General features: G+C 38.9%; 1 protein-coding gene across 1 annotated transcript in view; it reads right to left on the bottom strand.

Annotated features, from left to right (window-relative positions):
• Window positions 1-18,381, bottom strand: part of ANO6 (anoctamin 6) — a 71,235-nt gene that overhangs the window by 16,803 nt on the left and 36,051 nt on the right. Inside the window, exons 7-15 of the mRNA XM_020795514.3 lie at window positions 14,339-14,454; window positions 13,125-13,259; window positions 11,242-11,347; window positions 9,279-9,339; window positions 6,659-6,804; window positions 5,593-5,670; window positions 1,355-1,580; window positions 397-566; window positions 154-251 (exon numbers count right to left, since the gene is read on the bottom strand). Coding sequence (XP_020651173.3) covers window positions 154-251; window positions 397-566; window positions 1,355-1,580; window positions 5,593-5,670; window positions 6,659-6,804; window positions 9,279-9,339; window positions 11,242-11,347; window positions 13,125-13,259; window positions 14,339-14,454 — 1,136 coding nt within the window. The remainder of the gene's footprint in view (window positions 1-153; window positions 252-396; window positions 567-1,354; window positions 1,581-5,592; window positions 5,671-6,658; window positions 6,805-9,278; window positions 9,340-11,241; window positions 11,348-13,124; window positions 13,260-14,338; window positions 14,455-18,381) is intronic.

Below are 18,381 nucleotides of genomic sequence, written 5' to 3'. Positions count from 1 at the left end.
AATCACCATTCTATGTAATGCTCCAAACTGAGGTTTAGGTAATCTATAATAGTGGAGATTGTGCTTCAATTTTCAGGTTTAAATATAACATTTTTTTCTAAATCACTTCTAAGTCCAGAGTTGCTTTGACACCCTGCTAGCAACACTACTTACGGAAGAAGCACTTCTTGAATGTTATTCCAGATTGCTTTGCCTCCCATTATTATTGTCAGTTGTGTAGTAAGCTCAAGAAGACATCCGCCTGGATCACACTAAGGTTCAAAGGGGCACAGAAATGGACAGTTCAGTATATTCAGTTAAAGCTATTTTAACTCTCACCTGAAAGTACATTATGAACATCTTTATGAACATCAGAAAACAAAACACACACAGAGAAAGAGAATAGTTGATTCATACCTCTTCATTTCTGTATTTTCCCAACCAATAAACTGGGTCACCAGGGTATCCTACAAATTTACCCTTAAAGAATGCAATGTAGAAACACGAAGAATAGTAGTTGACAAATTGGAATAAAAACATCTTCATGGTCAGACTGTTTTCATAATCTGTCTGTGTCCTTGGAAGTTCTATATTTTACAGAAGGGAGACAAAACCCCACAACAATTATTAAACCAACAAAGAAGAGAGAGAATAAGGGAAAAAGAAATAGGTAATCCAAGAATAGCTTTGGAGACAAATATACATGTGCACTGCTGCCTTGAATACAATTTACATCTTTATAACTTATATTATCTGGAACTATTATCCCAATTTCATGTGTTATTTAAAAAAGGGGGAAGAAACATTCATTCACCCAAGAACAAGTGAAAAGCATCCAGCAGATTGTATACATAATGGACATTTTCATGTGATGAAAATGAAAGAATATTAATATGCAGCTACTTATGATACCTCCCAAACCCAGCAGTGTTTCAAATAGTTTATCTATTTATTTAACAGATAAAAGATTTAAAACACTGATTCTTTTCCTATTTGTTTACAAGAATACTGCAACTCTATCTGTAGACAATTGCAAATGTAATTGAATGTGTTATCCCATGCTTATCTCTTTCCATGAAGTTGGAATTTCAACAGTAATCTTCTGCGCTCTGTCAGTTTCATAAATATACAGCTGTAAACAATTGATGTTCCCTGCTAGTAATACAAGGATTTCTTAGTAATGAGTTGAATGTCTTTTCTCTGGAAACCAAGAAAGTCTGTTCTTAAAATATTTATTTCAAGCTATAGAGCAAAAGGTCTTAAATGCATGGCACATGCCTTCTGTTTGCTGGGTTTGCTGTATTCTTAGGAATGCAAACCTTTACTCTATTTACTCTAGAAGTTTTTCTGTTGTCCTGCTGCATGATAATCTTACCAAAGTCAGTAATCATAATTGCTACTTTCTCATAGATCATGTTGAGAATCATAATGATTATGAAGCTGAGAACAGAAGCAGACACTGAAGTTGCTGCTTGTGGTGTCAGGTACTTCTGGATTGCTTCTGTTCCATTGATGTGTCTTGGCAGCGTTGCAGAAAAAACCAGGAAAACGGACAGTCTGTAAACAATTATGCCAATAACTGAGGCAATAATGAGCAGGATCTGAAAACAGAGAGCAATATGTATATTCTCAAAGAATTTGTTTCCCAAACTTAGTCAGCAATACAAAATACGCACATGCATATTTAACTTTAATGTTATTTATTTGACTTTAATTTTACAAACTTTATGAAAGCTTTCATTTTATTGATTCCCTCCACCAAGAAATCTACAGAAAACCTTTCCATGATGACACTAAAAAAAAACAAAACAAAAAAAAACACCTTCTTCCAGGTAGCTGAATTCTAGATCCCCACTTAAATAGCTACTCTATTGTTTCCTCCTTAACACACTTTTGTGATAAGAAAGAAGATGGCATGAGTAGAAAAATACAGGAGGCCTAAAAATGGAAAAGAGTTAAAAATGGACCCTCCGCGTAAAAATGAGACAGTGTAAGTATACAATGCAGGACTTCTCATGAACCACCCAGGGACAAAGACAGGTATGTGTGTATGTGTGTGGTGGTGGTAGTAGACTTTATAGGTAGAAGCTATAGCAAAATGAATAAAAGCAAAAGGGAAAATGGAGGAAAGTATAAGAGTAGATTGTAAAAGAGATATAAAGAGAGAGAGCATGCAGAACGGCACAATATATATTTTGAAAAATGCTCTTGTCTTGAAAATAAGTTTAGCTTTTTCTCTGTTCCTTCTATTGCTTTTAGCCTTTATAACACTTTGCTTAGGAGGAATAATCATTATAGCATTCTCATGGCTGCTTCTAACACAAAGGAATATCTGCAGCTCCGAGAATGACAATTCCACTCACAATCACTGAAAAATCTTAAAAGTGGCGGGGGTGTCATTCTACAAAGAAGCATGATACTCCTTTCAGAGAATGAAACAGCAGGGTAGCAAACCAAAAGGAAGTGCAGCCACTTACTCCACACTAGCTACTATTTTTGCCCAGTAGGCTTCCATGGGCAAATTGTGCTTGCTGCAAAGGTAAGCGGGACTGTACCTTTCTTCCCAAACCTGCCTTACACATATGCACTAGATACTTGGTGGGATGGAAAACACTGCGGCATCATTTTAGAATGTTTAAATATTTTGGTGTTAATTTTTTTCTTTACTTCATTTATTTCATTATCCCTAAAGCAGAAGTGATGGAACAGTCTTAGGACACAACTATCCTTGTGTGTGTGTGTGTGTGTGTGTGTGTGCGTGTGCGTGTGTGCGTGTGTGCGCGCGCGCGCAGCTTGAGATAGCTCAACTTTCTCCCGCAGTCCCCGGCTTTCCCTGATATCACTTGGTATTTTTTCCTGATAACGCTTTGCTTCCAGTCCTATGTACAGGCAAAAAAGTGAAACAATGGAGTACAGCGTGAGAAAGCAGAGAAGGGATTTTATTGCCTTCGCTTGTATTACTCTTTACATTAGACTGCTTACCGTGTGGTCTCCAAAGTTAGTGGCAACCCCCAAGGCTATGAATCATTGATAGAGATGGGCATGAACTAAACTATGAACCAGGAAAAAAGAAATAAAGAAAGAAACCAGGCTAGTTCATGGTTCAGTTCGTGGAACTTATTTGGCCAAAATGAAATGAAGCACTAAATTTTTTTTCTCTTCTACTCAGCACTTTGTTCTGCTTTGGCAAAATGGATCCATGCCCTTTCCCTTTCCACTGCCCCCCCCCCACAGCCTCCGTACCTGGTTCTGTTGCCTCCTCCTCTTTCTCCTCCTCCACTGCTGTAATCTTCAGAGACAGCAGCTCAGCTTCCTTCCTGGAGCCTGGTCTGCTGTCCGTGCATACGCTCCCGCCTCTCAGCTGAGAGGTGGCTCCATGCGTAGAGACAGCCGAAAGGACAGGGAAGCTGGGCTGCTGTCTCTGAAGATGGCGGTGGCAGCACAGCTGTGGTGGTGTGACAGGACCAGTTAGGTCACTACCCAGTCACTACCCCACCTGGCAGAAATAAAAAAACTAACCACGATCCATCATGAACCACCATTTTTCAGGTTCATGCCCATCTAGAGTGTTCATTTTGAACAGATAGGCGGGGTATAAATAAAATCAATAAAATAAAATAAATCTCTAACCATTGATGAAGATTACCTCATGTCATTTACCACAGGGACAACAGTAGTTACATAAAATCTTTCCCATTCCAGTTGCCTCTTCAGGAACCCCCTCCCCCTGCTCCAATATAGTCGTAACTATTTTTATCAAGTTTTTGCTATATGAGCTGCAGCATTTTGTCTTGTTTTCCCTGAGGGGATTTTAACTCTGAAATTTGTTCTAAAATACATTGGGTGTGTGTGTGGGCAGAATAATGCTAACAACAATATAGCAGACCAGGGGCCTAGAATGTATTAAATCATTTATGTTTTATTGGAAATTCTTCCTTCAGCCTTCCTCAATGTTACATTTTTTCATGGTTTGCTTGACTTCTTGTAACTTTAACTATTAATTAGAAAAGAAACATGAGGAAGATTAAAGCACAGCCTAAACTAAAAGTGACCCATTCATCTGTAACATGACAAGGAGAGCAATCAGTAGGAGAAAGCTAGAAGGGAAGGTAAATCATCTTCAGAATAACTCACTCTGCTTTCATAAACCAGAAGGTGGCATTTAATTTAAAAAATATGGTTTAAGGAAGCAAGAGGCTAAATTTTCAAGAAAAGTCTATTTAAAAATGTGGCTGAATAACAGATTTTTATACAAAGTATGTACTTTGCATTAGTAAATATTAATTTAATATGCATAAACATATATTCATATATACTATTTGCATCCAGCCAGTGCAACAGCACTTGTGCCAGGTGCTCAGTATCCTACAACAAAATGAAAAAGAACACACACAAAAAGTCCACCTCTGCATGGCAAGGACTGGATTTAGCATCACTTGTGTATAACACTGAAAAGTGTATTCCACAATATAAGGCTGAGTGACCAAGATCCATGGCTAATCTCAGGGCTCTGGAATGGGACCACTGGTGTCTCATGATCCAAGTCGGAGACAACATAGTCACCTGAAAGGTGCCTCCCCTTTTCAGATCACATGCCAGTCCTGAATGAGACGATTTTTATTAATTGTTCTGAATGCCTGCTAAGCGAAGGCATTACTTTTATTAATCTAATATTACATAAAACTAATAAACAAAATCAGTTGAAAAAAAATCTGCAGTGCAAATACATTTACATATTCCAAATCTTTTTAAAACATACCTTTCAAATACAGCCTGTGAAGCAGCCCACACAAAATCCAAGAAAACAAACTGAGAAAGTGGGTGTATAAGCTGTGTCAGGAGGTGAGAAGGGGGTTCAGAAGCTGGGGATGGGGGTGGGGAATCAAGCTGGATAAGAAGGCAGAAATCCAGAAACGGAGTCATCAGCAAGGAGTCCAAAGACACTGGAACTCAGCACAGAAGAAAGAAAGAGGAAATGGGACAAAGAAAGGGAACATATTTGAAATAAGAAAGAAAAGTGTTGCATTGTCAGGGGAGAGGGATAGGAATTCTGTCTAGCTGAGGGAGCCAGGTTCAATGCAAAGGAATTCACATGGCACAATTTATCTCTTTTTACTGTACTCTGTCATAGTACATTTGAGAGATGAGTGTTTTCCCCAAATCCTCTTTAGGTAAAGTGAAAAGCTATACAATCTCATAGTTAGTCTTCTTTCTAATGTTAGCTTCTGGGGTATGTGTGTATGTGCTCTGGGACTGTGCAGCTTGCTCACAACTACACAAGTTGGCCCTTAATTTGGGAGGCACAGTGTGGAATCAAACTCCTGTACTCAGGCCCACAGCCAGACATCCAGCTCAACAATATCACTCTCACAATATCACTGTATGGGGTCAATGGGGTATAGCAGATCATAGGACTGGGACTCAGGAGATCTTGGTTCAAAACCACACTTGACCATGGGAACTCAGTGGCAGATGGCAATGGCAAACCACTCCTTGAACATCTCACATACTCCCCCCCCCACAAGCCCCAACAACAGTATCACTTTGCTTTTTACAGCATGTATTCTGCTAATGAAAATCAGCTACTAAATAGAAGTGGCAGTTTAAGTTTACCCAGAAAAAGACAGCACTTGTACAGAAGACCACTCTTATACACTTTCCACAGGTTGTGTATGGGATATGCTCTTCTTGCTGTAAAGAAAGTTGAACGAGAAGTCATTATTTGGATGTTCAGCATCGTGTCTGCCATTTTAAAAGGAAATCCACTTTTTCACTTAGTGCTGAGGGAAACTAACCCTTTCCAACAAGTATTCTAACTAGAATACTTCACACTTCTTGCTGGCTAGTAATTTATTTAAGTTAAAAATGCCATTCTCAATCTCTCTGAGATGGATCAATGTAATATTGGAAGGCTTAGGTCAGTGGTCCCCAACCTTGAGCCTCCAGTTGTTCTTGAACTATAACTCCCAGAAGCCTTCACCACCACCTTTGCTGGCCAGGATTTCTGGGAGTTGAAGTCCAAGAACATCTAGAGGCCCAAGTTTGGGGACCACTGGTTTAGGTGGTACAGTTACATAATCCCATAAATCTAAAGTTCTCAGGCAACAGGTTCCCCATCCCCCATGTCATATGGAAATGACTTAGGAACTGGGTAGAGGGAGACTTTTAAAGTCAGTTTCTTATATACTCTTAAAATAAAAGGAAGAAAGGCAATTGTCTCACTGGATTCTCTGGAATCAACTAGAGTAATTGGTGTGTTTTTTTTTTTGCCTTTTTTGTAATGTGAAAATAGACACAGAAGTTCACTTTTCTCTCTCTCATTGTCTCTTTCTCGGCACAACTCACAGTTACACATTTTAAAAGAGAAGTAGGAATTGCTAAAATAGATACTTCTGAGACTCATTTCCATATTACAAATGGCGGTCTTGGTTCACCACTGACAATTTCATATTTAACAAGACTGTATCAAACCATCTTTGGGGCCTCATCCTAACCACATACATTTCCATAAATTCAGAAGTTCTGAACCGTAGTCTAAGAGGGCAATGAAAAGGGCAAATACCAATCATGATAGTACTGAGCTTTGCCAAAATAGTCTGTTCCAAATAGTCTGTAAAACAATATTTTCCAACAAGTCTTTTAAAGAAAATTAAAATACAAGGGTAAAAAGATACTTTACTTGTGTGATTTCATTCAATACTACATGACGGCATCTTGCTTCATATTCTGGTCGGACTTGCTCTTCTAGCTCTAGGAACTCAACGGTGTCCCATTCATATTCCAGTTCAGCCTGACGCCGTTTCCAAAACTCCAGGAACAAAGTAACTGGCCAAAGGTTAAAGAAAATACAACAATAATGAGAATTATTGAATTCTCATTAATTGAGAATTATTCCTGGTTGTTCTATATAGAGATGGAGTAGTATCTTGATGGATGATGAAATGGCCCTTAATTTTTATGAAGGAAATAGTAGAACACCGATCACATGGATTGATGGACTTTAGGCATTAGTCAAGCTGGATTGCAACCAAGAATAAAATCTACTTGCAAAACTCACCTAGCAACATAATAATTTGGAATTAAGTCAACTTTGACTGGCCATTTACTACCTGGTGAATTAACAAAATTTATCCCAGCTTTAGGATGAAGATTGCAGTTTCTGTGTGTACATGACTGGAAACTTCTTAAAGTATACTTATTTTATTAACAGGAAAGTAAATACACTGATTTAATAGGAGGAGTTATAGACCTTGTACATACTGGCAATTCAGTGAAACAAAATTCTTTTTAAATAAAAACTACAAACACCAAATGCAGCATAAATGAAGCCAATGGGATATTTTGATTAAGGAATCATTATCTTTATTCGCTAAGGCTTTCACAGACGGGATCTAATGGTTGTTGTGGGCTTTTCGGGCTCTTTGGCCGTGTTCTGAAGGTTTTCTTCCTAACGTTTCACCAGAAACTGGCGAAACATTAGGAAGAACAACTTTCAGAACATGGCCAAAGAGCCCGAAAAACCCCACAAGAATCATTATTTATTTATTTGTCTTCCTGAGATATCTTGACTGCTTATCAGTGTTGCATGTTTAGCATATTTATCTACTAAGAAAAGTAGTTGGACTACAACACCCGTCGGCCTTCACTAGCATGGCAAGAAATGATGAGGATTACTAGGAGTTGGACTCCACCATCTGGAGTGCTCCCCTTTGCCTATCCCTAGGTCACAGGTTAGTTTCACCAAATGGCTGCTTTATGAAGTACTAGCAAGGCTATCCAAACCATTTACAAAAATACCCTGCAGTTGTGTATAGCTATTTTTTAAAGCAGCTTTAAGGAAGGACGTGCACTCACATCCTCTCCAGCCCATAAGCACAATCTCATTATTTGTTTTTGCGAGAAGAAAAGGATGACTCAACCAGATCGCTGCAAGAACTCGGTGTTCGTTATATGTATTACTTCTGGGCTGATGTCATTTACAGTACAGCACAAGAGAGAGAGAGTTCTAGGCCACAACTTCATATTCTTCACGAGATCAGCTATGAGTGTAGGAAGGGAATGACATGCCACCAAGTTGAGTTTTTTTCCTTCCTACTGTCTTCCTGGAAGGCAACTGAGGGCCACCTAGGGAATGGCTGAGTGAGAAGTGCCTTCTCTGAGGCCAGAAACATGTTAGAGGTAGCCCATAACCAGAACTGGAAGCACAGTTAGGTTTGCAGAGTGGTGACAGAGGCAGTCTTCCTATGTCTGTGAAATCAAACTTCAAATGAATCCCATGCTTGAATCCTGATGACAAATCACCAAACAATACAAGGGAATCTGCACAATCCCAGAGGTAAGAGAACCTTGCGCCATGATAGACATTCTTATTATTTAATGATGATGATGATGGGACCTTTCCAATCATGGGCTATCTGCAATGTCTGTTTCTGACCTGGTGTCTTATGCTGATCAGGTTCTGTGTATATAGTGGAGCTGGAGAAAGGAAATACAGTGGTGCCTCGCCTGATGAGGATAATTCGTTCCATTCAAATCACTGTTAAGGGAAATCCTCGTCAAGCGAAACGAAAAAGCCCATTGAAATGCACTGAAAACCGGTTCAATACGTTCCAATGGGCTAAATACCTCATTGTAAAGCGAAGATCCTCCATAGGGCAGCCATTTTCCGGTGCCTGTCTAGCGAGGAATCCATCCTAAAGCACAGCGGGGAGCCATTTTGCACAGCGGTCAACCATTTTAGAGCCGCCGATCAGCTGTTTTAAAATAATCGTCTAGCGAAAAATCAGTTCCCAAAGCAGGGAACCAATCATTGTGAAGCAAATTTTTCCTATTAGAACAATCGTCAAGTGGTTTCGTCATTTAACGAGGTAATTGTTAAGCGAGGCACCACTTGCAATTATGTCCCCAGTTTTATTTGTAAGCTATATAAGCACTTCAATTGATTTTATCATATCCATTCATGGTTCAGGTTTTCATGCACAAATATATATCTGACGTGGTTATGAACACAGAGATATTTTGAGATGAATATCTCTGCATTGATATGGATTAAATAAGGAAATTTCCCTCCGCCATATACTTGAAGCTAGATAGCTCAGTGAGCTTGGGTCTCTGACTGCAGAGCCAGTGGTTAGGAGTTAAATTCCTCTGCAAGCTACACAGTCCCAGGATGCCTCCAGAAGAAGGGGATGGTAAACTTTACTGAGTACTTCACTTAGAAAACCCAGAAAGGGTCACGATAAGAATTGACTTGACAGCACATAATGAGGATGACAACAACATATTTGAGATTAGCTTACCCCATACTCCCATAAATACTGCAAACACTAGTGTTCCAAAGCTATCAAATATGCACAGCTTCTGAAAAACATCAAGAAAAAAAAGTAGCACATCTTAAAATGCTGTATCTTCTTTCAACACATTAACAATAACATAGCCTATTATGGGGCTGTTATTAAATTCAACGGTAGTCTAAGAGAGCAACCGATGCACACAAAACAGGCTTCCATATGTGGAACTTCTTTTATACCACACACTTCATATATCTCGTGTCCAACCTTTGTGGCTCTGAGGTTGATACTCCCGCACCTTATATTATATGCAGTGCCAAATAGGAAGTGCTCATCATCTGTTGTGGGGAGAACTTAACCAGCTGAAGGCACTGACCATCTGTTTGCTAGAAGGAAGAAAGCAACTGCCAGCTGGCAGAAATGGGTGTGCTGCCTGAATAACAGCCTCTAGTCTTATATCCCAATCCCCCCCCAAAACCCCAACTTTACATTTTCTAGTCTCCTTCAAGTTTTTATAAATCTGAGACATATAACACCCGTCCACTCCAAAAGTCCAAATATGTTATCCTTTTTTTAAAAAAATAACACCCTGAAAAGAGCAACAATTTTTCAGTGCTAAGAACACTAAATGCAAACTTTAAAAATTAGAGCAAGCTAAAAACAACGAAATATATGGATTGCTTCAGGCTGGATTCAAACGATATTATTCTTGTGTGCTGGAAGCAACTATCTGATGATAATATGATTATGTAGAGTTAATGTCACAGATCAGCTGTTCCAGCTGTTGCATTCTTATCATATAAACAAAAGATCAACCAATAGGAAGCAGACTGTAATATGATAAGCTTATCACATGAAAAGCAAGGTAATGGTAAGATTGTTTAACGGTAATAACAGAGGTTTTGAAATGTTTCCTGTCCTTGATCTCTATTTTTTTAATCATAGTTACACTTTCCATTCCCCTCATTTTATCATCTTAACATGAATCATTAAATTAACAGAAAGGATGGTCTAGTACAGTGCTGTTCCAAGCCCTTGGAAAGGAAGCTCAATTTCATAGACAAACATACACAACGTGCAGGGGACTTACTTTTAAGAAAGCTAGGAATATGACACTATGTGCAAACTTGCTTGGAAAGTGGTTAAAAAAGAGAGAGAATATTTACAGTACAGTGGCTTCCATTTGTCACCAGGACAATTTCTTGTTCACAAGGCGCAAATGAGTCTGCATTGAGCAGCCCCAAAAACAACATCTCCACAGGAACAAAAACAAAACTTCCAGGCAAGTGAAAAATGTTTGTTTGTTTGAATATTTAAAAAGGAGTCCTGTAAACTGTTTCTCCCCCTCATCTTGTTTTGTTTAGGAAAAGGTGAATCACAGAAGCTCCAAAAGCGACAATTGATTTTTTTTCCACCAAAACTTTCCCACCCAAGTGAAAATACCTATGCCAGGTGTTGGTGGCCTGATTGCCCAGCCTCAGGTAAAGCATCCAGGTCTTGGGAATCCACAGATCCTGGTTTCTCATGTCATGCCCCATTCACAGAATGCAGTTTTTGGGAGACCTACCAGGGCCAGATAGATGCCTGTGCACCTTCTACAGGTGTATGAGTGGAGGGAAATGGTGGATATGTCCCCCATCATCATAGCAGTTTACTTCCATTTGAGGAAGGGCACCCTGCTAGCCTCACTCACACAGTTAAGTCAAGTGAGCACTGTTACATATCCAGACTCCCTTACATGTTAAGGAACTTCAGGTTGTTTGCTCTAACTGCAAGCCCAATCATGACTGTAAGACTGTAGTTGGTGAGTTTCATGTGCTTGCTTTCTCTTCATTGAAACTGTTGGTGTATCCTGACATGGTATCTTTCTTTTTTTACACTCCATATTTCCAAACTCATTTTAAAATAAACATTCATGTCTCATGAATCCCTTTGCACTGCATTTTCTTATGCTGCAAGAAAAATCCATTACCTTGGATGATTCACAGGTGATTGTAAGATTCCAGTATGTACATTCTTTATCACACTGTGGGCACATGATGATGTTTCCTCCTACGTTAGGGTCGCATACCTCTTGGCTATAAAAAAAAGTAACAGGGAACAAGTTGCTACTCTCAGTGGTTTAACAATCTCTTGTTACTCCCCACCATAGTTTCTGAGGGTCCACTACATTTGATCCAAACTGAATTTTCATGTAACACTCTTGTTTACCGATTAAACTGTGACCCTTTTTAAACAGGAGAAACAAGGTCTAGAGCAGTGGTTCCCAACCTTGGGCCCCCATATGTTCTTGGACTAAAACTCCCAGAAGCCTTCACCACTAGCTATGCCGGTCAGGATTTCTGGGAGTTATAGTCCAAGAACATCGGAGGACTCAGAGTTGGGAACCACTGGTTGAGAGGAACAGTCAAAGTAAACAACAGGGTCGAAGTGGCACCTCCTCCGTTCCCCATCCACTGTTTTTCTATTCCAAATTCTATTCAAATTCTGCTGAGTGGATTCTTACATTTCAGTTCCAAATGTATTTTGGGCTCACATAAGTAAATCAAAATAACTTATATTCTATTACTCTAGGCCTACAGTCCCAAAATTTCTAAAATAACTCCACTGGTTTGTCTAAAATAATTCCACTGATTTGCTCCTTTCCAGCAATCTGCTAGTGTTGATTTTATTTTATTTCCATGAGTGTTGCAATAACGTATTGCCAGAAATCCTGTTGCTTAGTGTAGTAAATGGCACTAGAGTGGGACAAATCAATCAGTGGGAATGTGGTAACTTCCATGGGTTCAAATGCATCTCCTCTAGTTGTGACACTATGCTAAATTATGTTACAGCTACAGTAGACCCATTTGAATCAACATAACTTACAGAGGCGTTAACTCACTGAATTCTGACTGATTCAACAGGCCAACTCTAGTACCATTTACTACACTAAGCAATAGGGTTTCAGCCACTGATTCATAAATCAAAGTATTGTCAATACTGGATTATTAGTTTTCATTAATTTCAGCCATGGTTTGGATGAAAAGCTGTTGATGTGCAAGATTTAGATTAAAAGGTACAGATTTCTTTTCATGCTTATGTGATGTCCAAAAGAGAGGATGGTTAAGAATCTCAACAGGATGTTACTTAAAAGAACTATAATATAATTCAGATGAAAGAAGTCCTCAGGGCACTTATGATAATGGCTTGTGAAGATTAGTTGTTTTAGCTTTTTTTAAAAGCTTTTCACATGGCATGTTATTATAAATGATTTTTAAAATGTCTTTTGCTAATCTTTCCAATAACATCTGATAGCTAGAAAAGTAGCATATCCTTGTACTGTATGAGTTATTATGAAATAGGTACTTATATAATCTGACATGTGCTTGCTTACAATCAAAGGCAGAATGCTCTGGGTCTGCTAGCTAAAAAAGGTGAATAAACCCCTCCAATATCAGAGAAGAGTTTTACTGGCAGGTGCGTATTCACCCCAAATTGCCTCCATTACATTTGTGGAAAGTGTACATGAATCCACCATCTCCAGAAGTGCTTCAACCCAAAATCCCAAAAATCTTTACGAAAGCTTGGTAAAGGAGAAGCATGGAGCCATTTCCATTCACCTGCTCCGGCTAGCAAGGGAAAACAGAGCTTTAGAAATGTTGACCATCTGTCACTTTACTCCTTCTATTCCACTTAAGATTGGTCTGCCAATTTGACTAAATTCAACAAAATGTTGTCCTACTACAAAGGGCTGCAGCTTGGATTCACTGATCTGAAAGAATGCATTATCATATATGAATGGTCTAATCTATGACTCTGCAACAACTACACAGGAAAATAAACAACTGACCTAAATTATTAATTGAAGGTTACCTCCAAGTGCAGTTGTCCCTCATGAAATAGCCATATAGAAAGCATCCAAGTCCAACGATCGCTGCCAGGACTAACATGTGAGTATAAAATCCCAGCCAAGCAAAATAGATTCCAATTTTCTCACCATAATATTTCCTGTGGATACAAAAAATGCTTTGAAACCACTCACATCTCCTCTCTTTCCAAAGAATTAAGAAAAACAATTCCCTTTATATTATATGATGGTAAGCATGAATTATTGTACAGCACCATCACCTTTTTCTATGTTCAAGAATGAACTTTGATTGTAAATGCAGAATCCATCTTTTCTTCTAGCAAAATGTATTCTCTCAACATGTAAAGATACAGGAATAGAGAAAACCTCACCAATTTATATGTTTCTGATCCCACACAGAGGAGTAAAGGCATGGAAATTTGCCCCAAATTTATGTGCACACCATAAATGAGAAATCTACTTGTGTCATCCACTTATTATTAGCATATTCTCTACAAATATGAAAGTTTCTTATCCTGAAAATTTACTGAAGTTCAAATTTGGTTCTTTTGAAGGACCAGTTCAAAAAAATTTATTTAGGGTTAAGATTTACTAGCTGCATCCCATGCAGGTTGAGTTGCTGCAGCTGATCCTCTATATTTTTTAAGTATTTTACATATATTTGCACTAATATTACAATATTGGGACAAGGCAGCATATAAATATTAATACTGTATGTGTATTTAATTATATTCATATTCATGCATTGTAATTACACAGATTACAAGTCATTCATTATAATTAAATTATAGATTTATTCATTCTAAATGGGACTTTGGCTCTGATTTATTATACAAAAATGTATAATAAGCTATCTGGAACATGCTCTCAAACATGTTACAGGCTAGATCATAATACAGCAGCAAACTGAGTCTTTGAGAAATTAAAAAAATGGGATGAATAAACTGGTGTTTTTTTTCAATTTTAAGAGAGATGGAGAAAGAGAGTTAGCATTTAAAGTAGTACTCTTGTGCAAGGAAAACCATGTCAAATGCATTGAATCATCATTTTTTATGATGAAACCCTCTGTAGACACAGCACAAAATAATTTGCACAAATACACAATAACCACTCTTGATGATTGATCTTGTATTTCACTTATTTTCCCCCAGTGACGGATGGAGTGAAAAATCTCATGGGTTGTGGTGCATTAACCCTTCTGATGCCTATGAACACCCACCTGACAAAATCCAAGGGTTGCAACTTGAAAATATTTCGAGGATGAGCCCACTCCCTGTATAGAAGATACCGTTCATTTGGGCAGCTGGGCTCCTCTGACTGGTGATTGAATCTTGACTAAAAAAAAAAATAAAACATAATTCCACTAAATGGATAAATTAGGAACCATAACTAAGTGAAAACATAACTCGTCTCTTTTAAATTAGTTCATGCAACAGTGATCCTAGAAGGGTTTCCAAGATATGTGAGATTTTTAAAGAGTGATTTTACCAGCACCACCTTTAACTGAGTTTCCATGGCCGAGTGGGGATTTCAACCCAGTCTAGTCTAACTCCACTAGTTCTTCAATGGGAATGATAGTTCAAAGCATGGTTAGCCACTCCTGACTTACAGGAAGACGCACTGCTTTTTTTTAAAAAAAATATTTTTAAATGTTGTTTTTATTAATCATTGGTTTTAATATTGATAATTATTTAATTGTTTTTTAAAGTAGTTTCTTTGGTATTTGTAAACTTTATTGTATAGTTCTAATTGTTGTGAGCCACCTTGTGTCCCTTATGGGGAGAAAGGTGACGCATAAATATATAAAATAATAAAAATAATAGATTCGGTTCTTTGTCACGTCAGTGTTTTTTTAATGTTGTGTAAGTCATTGTGTGTCAATAGTTGCTTGATATTGTGGGGTTGCTGTAAGCAATGATAGGCCTGCCACCAAGGGCCTGGGAGAGTGAAGTGTTCTTGTCAAAGATGGACTGCAGATCACTTACGATGCATGTGAGTAGTCTCAGTTGTGCCTCAGTGCTTCGGTAATAATTTGACAGCACATTCTTGTTGTTTAGTTGTTAAGCCATGTTCGACTCTTCGTGACCCCATGGACCAGAGCACGTCAGGCCCTCCTGTCCTCCACTGCCTCCTGGAGTTTGGTAAAATTCATGTTGGTAGCTTTGGTGACACTGGCCAACCATCTTGTCCTCTGTTGTCCCCTTCTCTTCTTGCCCTCACACTTTCCCAACATCAGGGACTTTTCCAGGGAGTCTTGTCTTCTCATGAGATGGCCAAAGTACTGGAGCCTCAGCTTCAGGATCTGTCCTTCCAGTGACCACTCAGGGTTGATTTCCTTTAGAATGGATAGGTTTGTTCTCTTTATAGTCCAGGGGACTCTCAAGAGTCTCCTCCAGCACCACAAATCAAAAGCATCAATTCTTCAACAACCAGCCTTCTTTATGGTCCAGCTCTCACTTCCATACATAGCTACTGGAAAAATCATAACTTTGACTATGCGGAGCTTTGTCGTCAAGGTGATGTCTGTTTTTTAAGATGCTGTCTAAGTTTCTCATCGCTTTCCTCTCAAGAAGTAGGTGTCTTCTAATTTCGTGGCTGCTGTCCCCATCTGCAGTGATCATGGAGCCCAGGAAAGTAAAATCTGTCACTGCCTCCATATCTTCCCCTTCTATTTGCCAGGAGGTGATGGGACCACTGGCCATGGTCTTAGTTTTTTTGATGTTGAGCTTCAGACCATTTTTTGTGTTCTCCTCTTTCACCCTCATTGAGAGGTTCTATAATTCTTCCTCACTTTCTGCCATCAGAGTGGTAATCCAGCTTGTACTTCTGGGAGTTTTTGGTCCATATACTGCTGAAGCCTATCTTGGAGGATTTTGAGCATAATTTTGCTAGCATGAGAAATGAGTGCAATTGTACGGTAGCTGGAGCATTCTTTGGCACTGCCCTTCTTTGGGATTGGGATGTAGACTGATCTATTCCAAACCTCTGGTCCCTGCTGAGTTTTCCAAAATTGCTGGCATATCGAATATAGCACCTTAATAGTGTCATCTTTTAAGATTTTAAATAGTTCAACTGGAATGCCAGCACCTCCACTGGCCTTGTTTTTAGCCATGCTTTCTAAGGCCCACTTGACTTCACTTGCCACCTCTTCTTGATGTCTTCTGCTTCTGTGAGGACCCTGCCATTTTTGTCCTTTATCATGTCCATCTTTGCACAAAATGTTCCTTTAATAGCTCCAATTTTCTTAAACAGATCTCTGGTTTTTCCCTTTCTATTATTTTCCTCTATATCTTTGCACTGTTCATTTAAGAAGGCCCTCTTGTCTCTCCTTGCTATTCTTTGGAAGTCAGCGTTCAATCTTCTGTAACTTGCATTTTGTATCCCTTCTCCTTTCTGCTATTTGTAAGACCTCGTTAGACAGCCATTTTGCTTTCTTGCATTTCTTTTTCTTTGGAATGGTTTTCGTTGCTGCCTCCTGTACAATGTTACGAGCTTCCATCCAAAGTTATTCAGGCACTCTGCCCACCAAATCTAGTTCCTTAAATCTGTTCTTTACTTCCACTGTGTATTCATAAGGGATTTGGTTTAGATTATACCTGACTAGCCCAGTGGTTTTTCCTGCTTTCTTCAGTTTAAGCTTGAATTTTGCTATACGAAGCTGATGATCAGAGCCACAATCAGCTCCAGGTCTTGTTTCTGCTGACTGTATAGAGCTTCTCCATCTTTGGCTGCAGAGAATATAATAAATCTGATTTCGGTATTGACCATTTGGTGATGTCCATGTGTAGAGTCGCCTCTTGTGTTGTTGGAAAAGAGTGTTTGTGATGACCAGCTTGTTCTCTTGACAAAACTCTATTAGCCTTTGCCCTGCTTCATTTTGAACTCCAAGGCCAAACTTACCTGTTGTTCCTTTTATCTCTTCACTCCCTACATTAGCATTCCAGTCCCCTATAAGGAGAAGAAGATCTTTCTTTGGTGTCAGTTCTAGAAGGTGCTGTAAGTCTTCATAGAATTGGTCAATTTCAGCCTCTTCAGCATCGGTGGTTGGTGCATAAACTTGGATTACTGTGAAGTTGAAAGGTCTGCCTTGGATTCGTATTAAAATCATTCTATCATTTTTGGGATTGTATCCCAGCACAGCTTTTCCCACTCGTCTGTTGACTATGAGGGCTACTCCATTTCTTCTACGGGATTCTTGCCCACAGTAGTAGATACGATAATCACCTGAATTGAATTCTCCCATTCCTGTCCTTTTTAGTTCACTGATGCCCTGGATGTCAATGTTTATTCTTGCCATCTCCTGTTTGACCACCTCCAGCTTACCAAGGTTCAGAGATCTTACATTCCAGGTTCCTATGCAGTATTTTTCTTTGCAGCATCGGACTTTCCTTTCACTTCCAGGTGCGTCCACAGTTGAGCGTCCTTTCGGCTTTGGCCCAACCACTTCATTAGCTCTGGAGCTACTTGTCCTTGTCCTCCACTCCTCCTCAGTAGCATGTTGGATGCCTTTTGACCTGAGGGGCCCATCTTCCAGCGTCTTATCTTTTAGCCTTTTGTTTCTGATCATGGAGTATTCTTGGCAAAGATACTGGTGTGGCTTGCCAGTTCGTGCTCCAGGTGGATCGTGTTTAGTCAGAACTCTCCACTATGACCTGTCTGTCCTGGGTGTCCCTGCACGACATAACCCATAGCTTCTCTGAATTATTCAAGCCCCTTCACCACGACAAGGCAGCAATCCATGAAGGGATCAACAGCACATAATGCCTAGGAAAGGCATATTGAGATCTCAATTCTGCTATATATACCAAAGCAGGCAACTTTATATGTAGTCATTATAAACCAAGAGAAGAGTGTGACTCTGCTTTGTTCTATTCTACTTAAAGTAACTTTCCACATAGATTATCATGTCAACATACTTGGAAGCACAAAATTGTACTGACTGTTAAGGGCTGGTCTCCCTTTCTTTTAATAATCCTCATTCTTCAAGAATGAAAGTTTATGATATTTAGAGCATTTTTATCAAGGATAGTATAGCAATTGCTATTGTTGCATGGTTGGGGCCAACTTCCAGTTCCATTTAGTTGACTTTTAATTAGAATGTTTTCTTCATCTAATGCTCTTTCTCAGGTTAATTTTTTTAAAATTATTTGTTCTAGATTGTGTTTCCTGTAGTGGGGTAATTGAAATTTGTTGCTTAAAGTGATTTTACTTTTAAAAATGTGCTTTTACTAAAACTAGTACCAGATGTTTTATATATTATAA

This window comes from Pogona vitticeps, chromosome 5, assembly GCF_051106095.1.
Source record: "Pogona vitticeps strain Pit_001003342236 chromosome 5, PviZW2.1, whole genome shotgun sequence".
NCBI lineage: Eukaryota > Metazoa > Chordata > Lepidosauria > Squamata > Agamidae > Pogona > Pogona vitticeps.
This window is presented reverse-complemented; position numbering and strand designations above follow the sequence as displayed.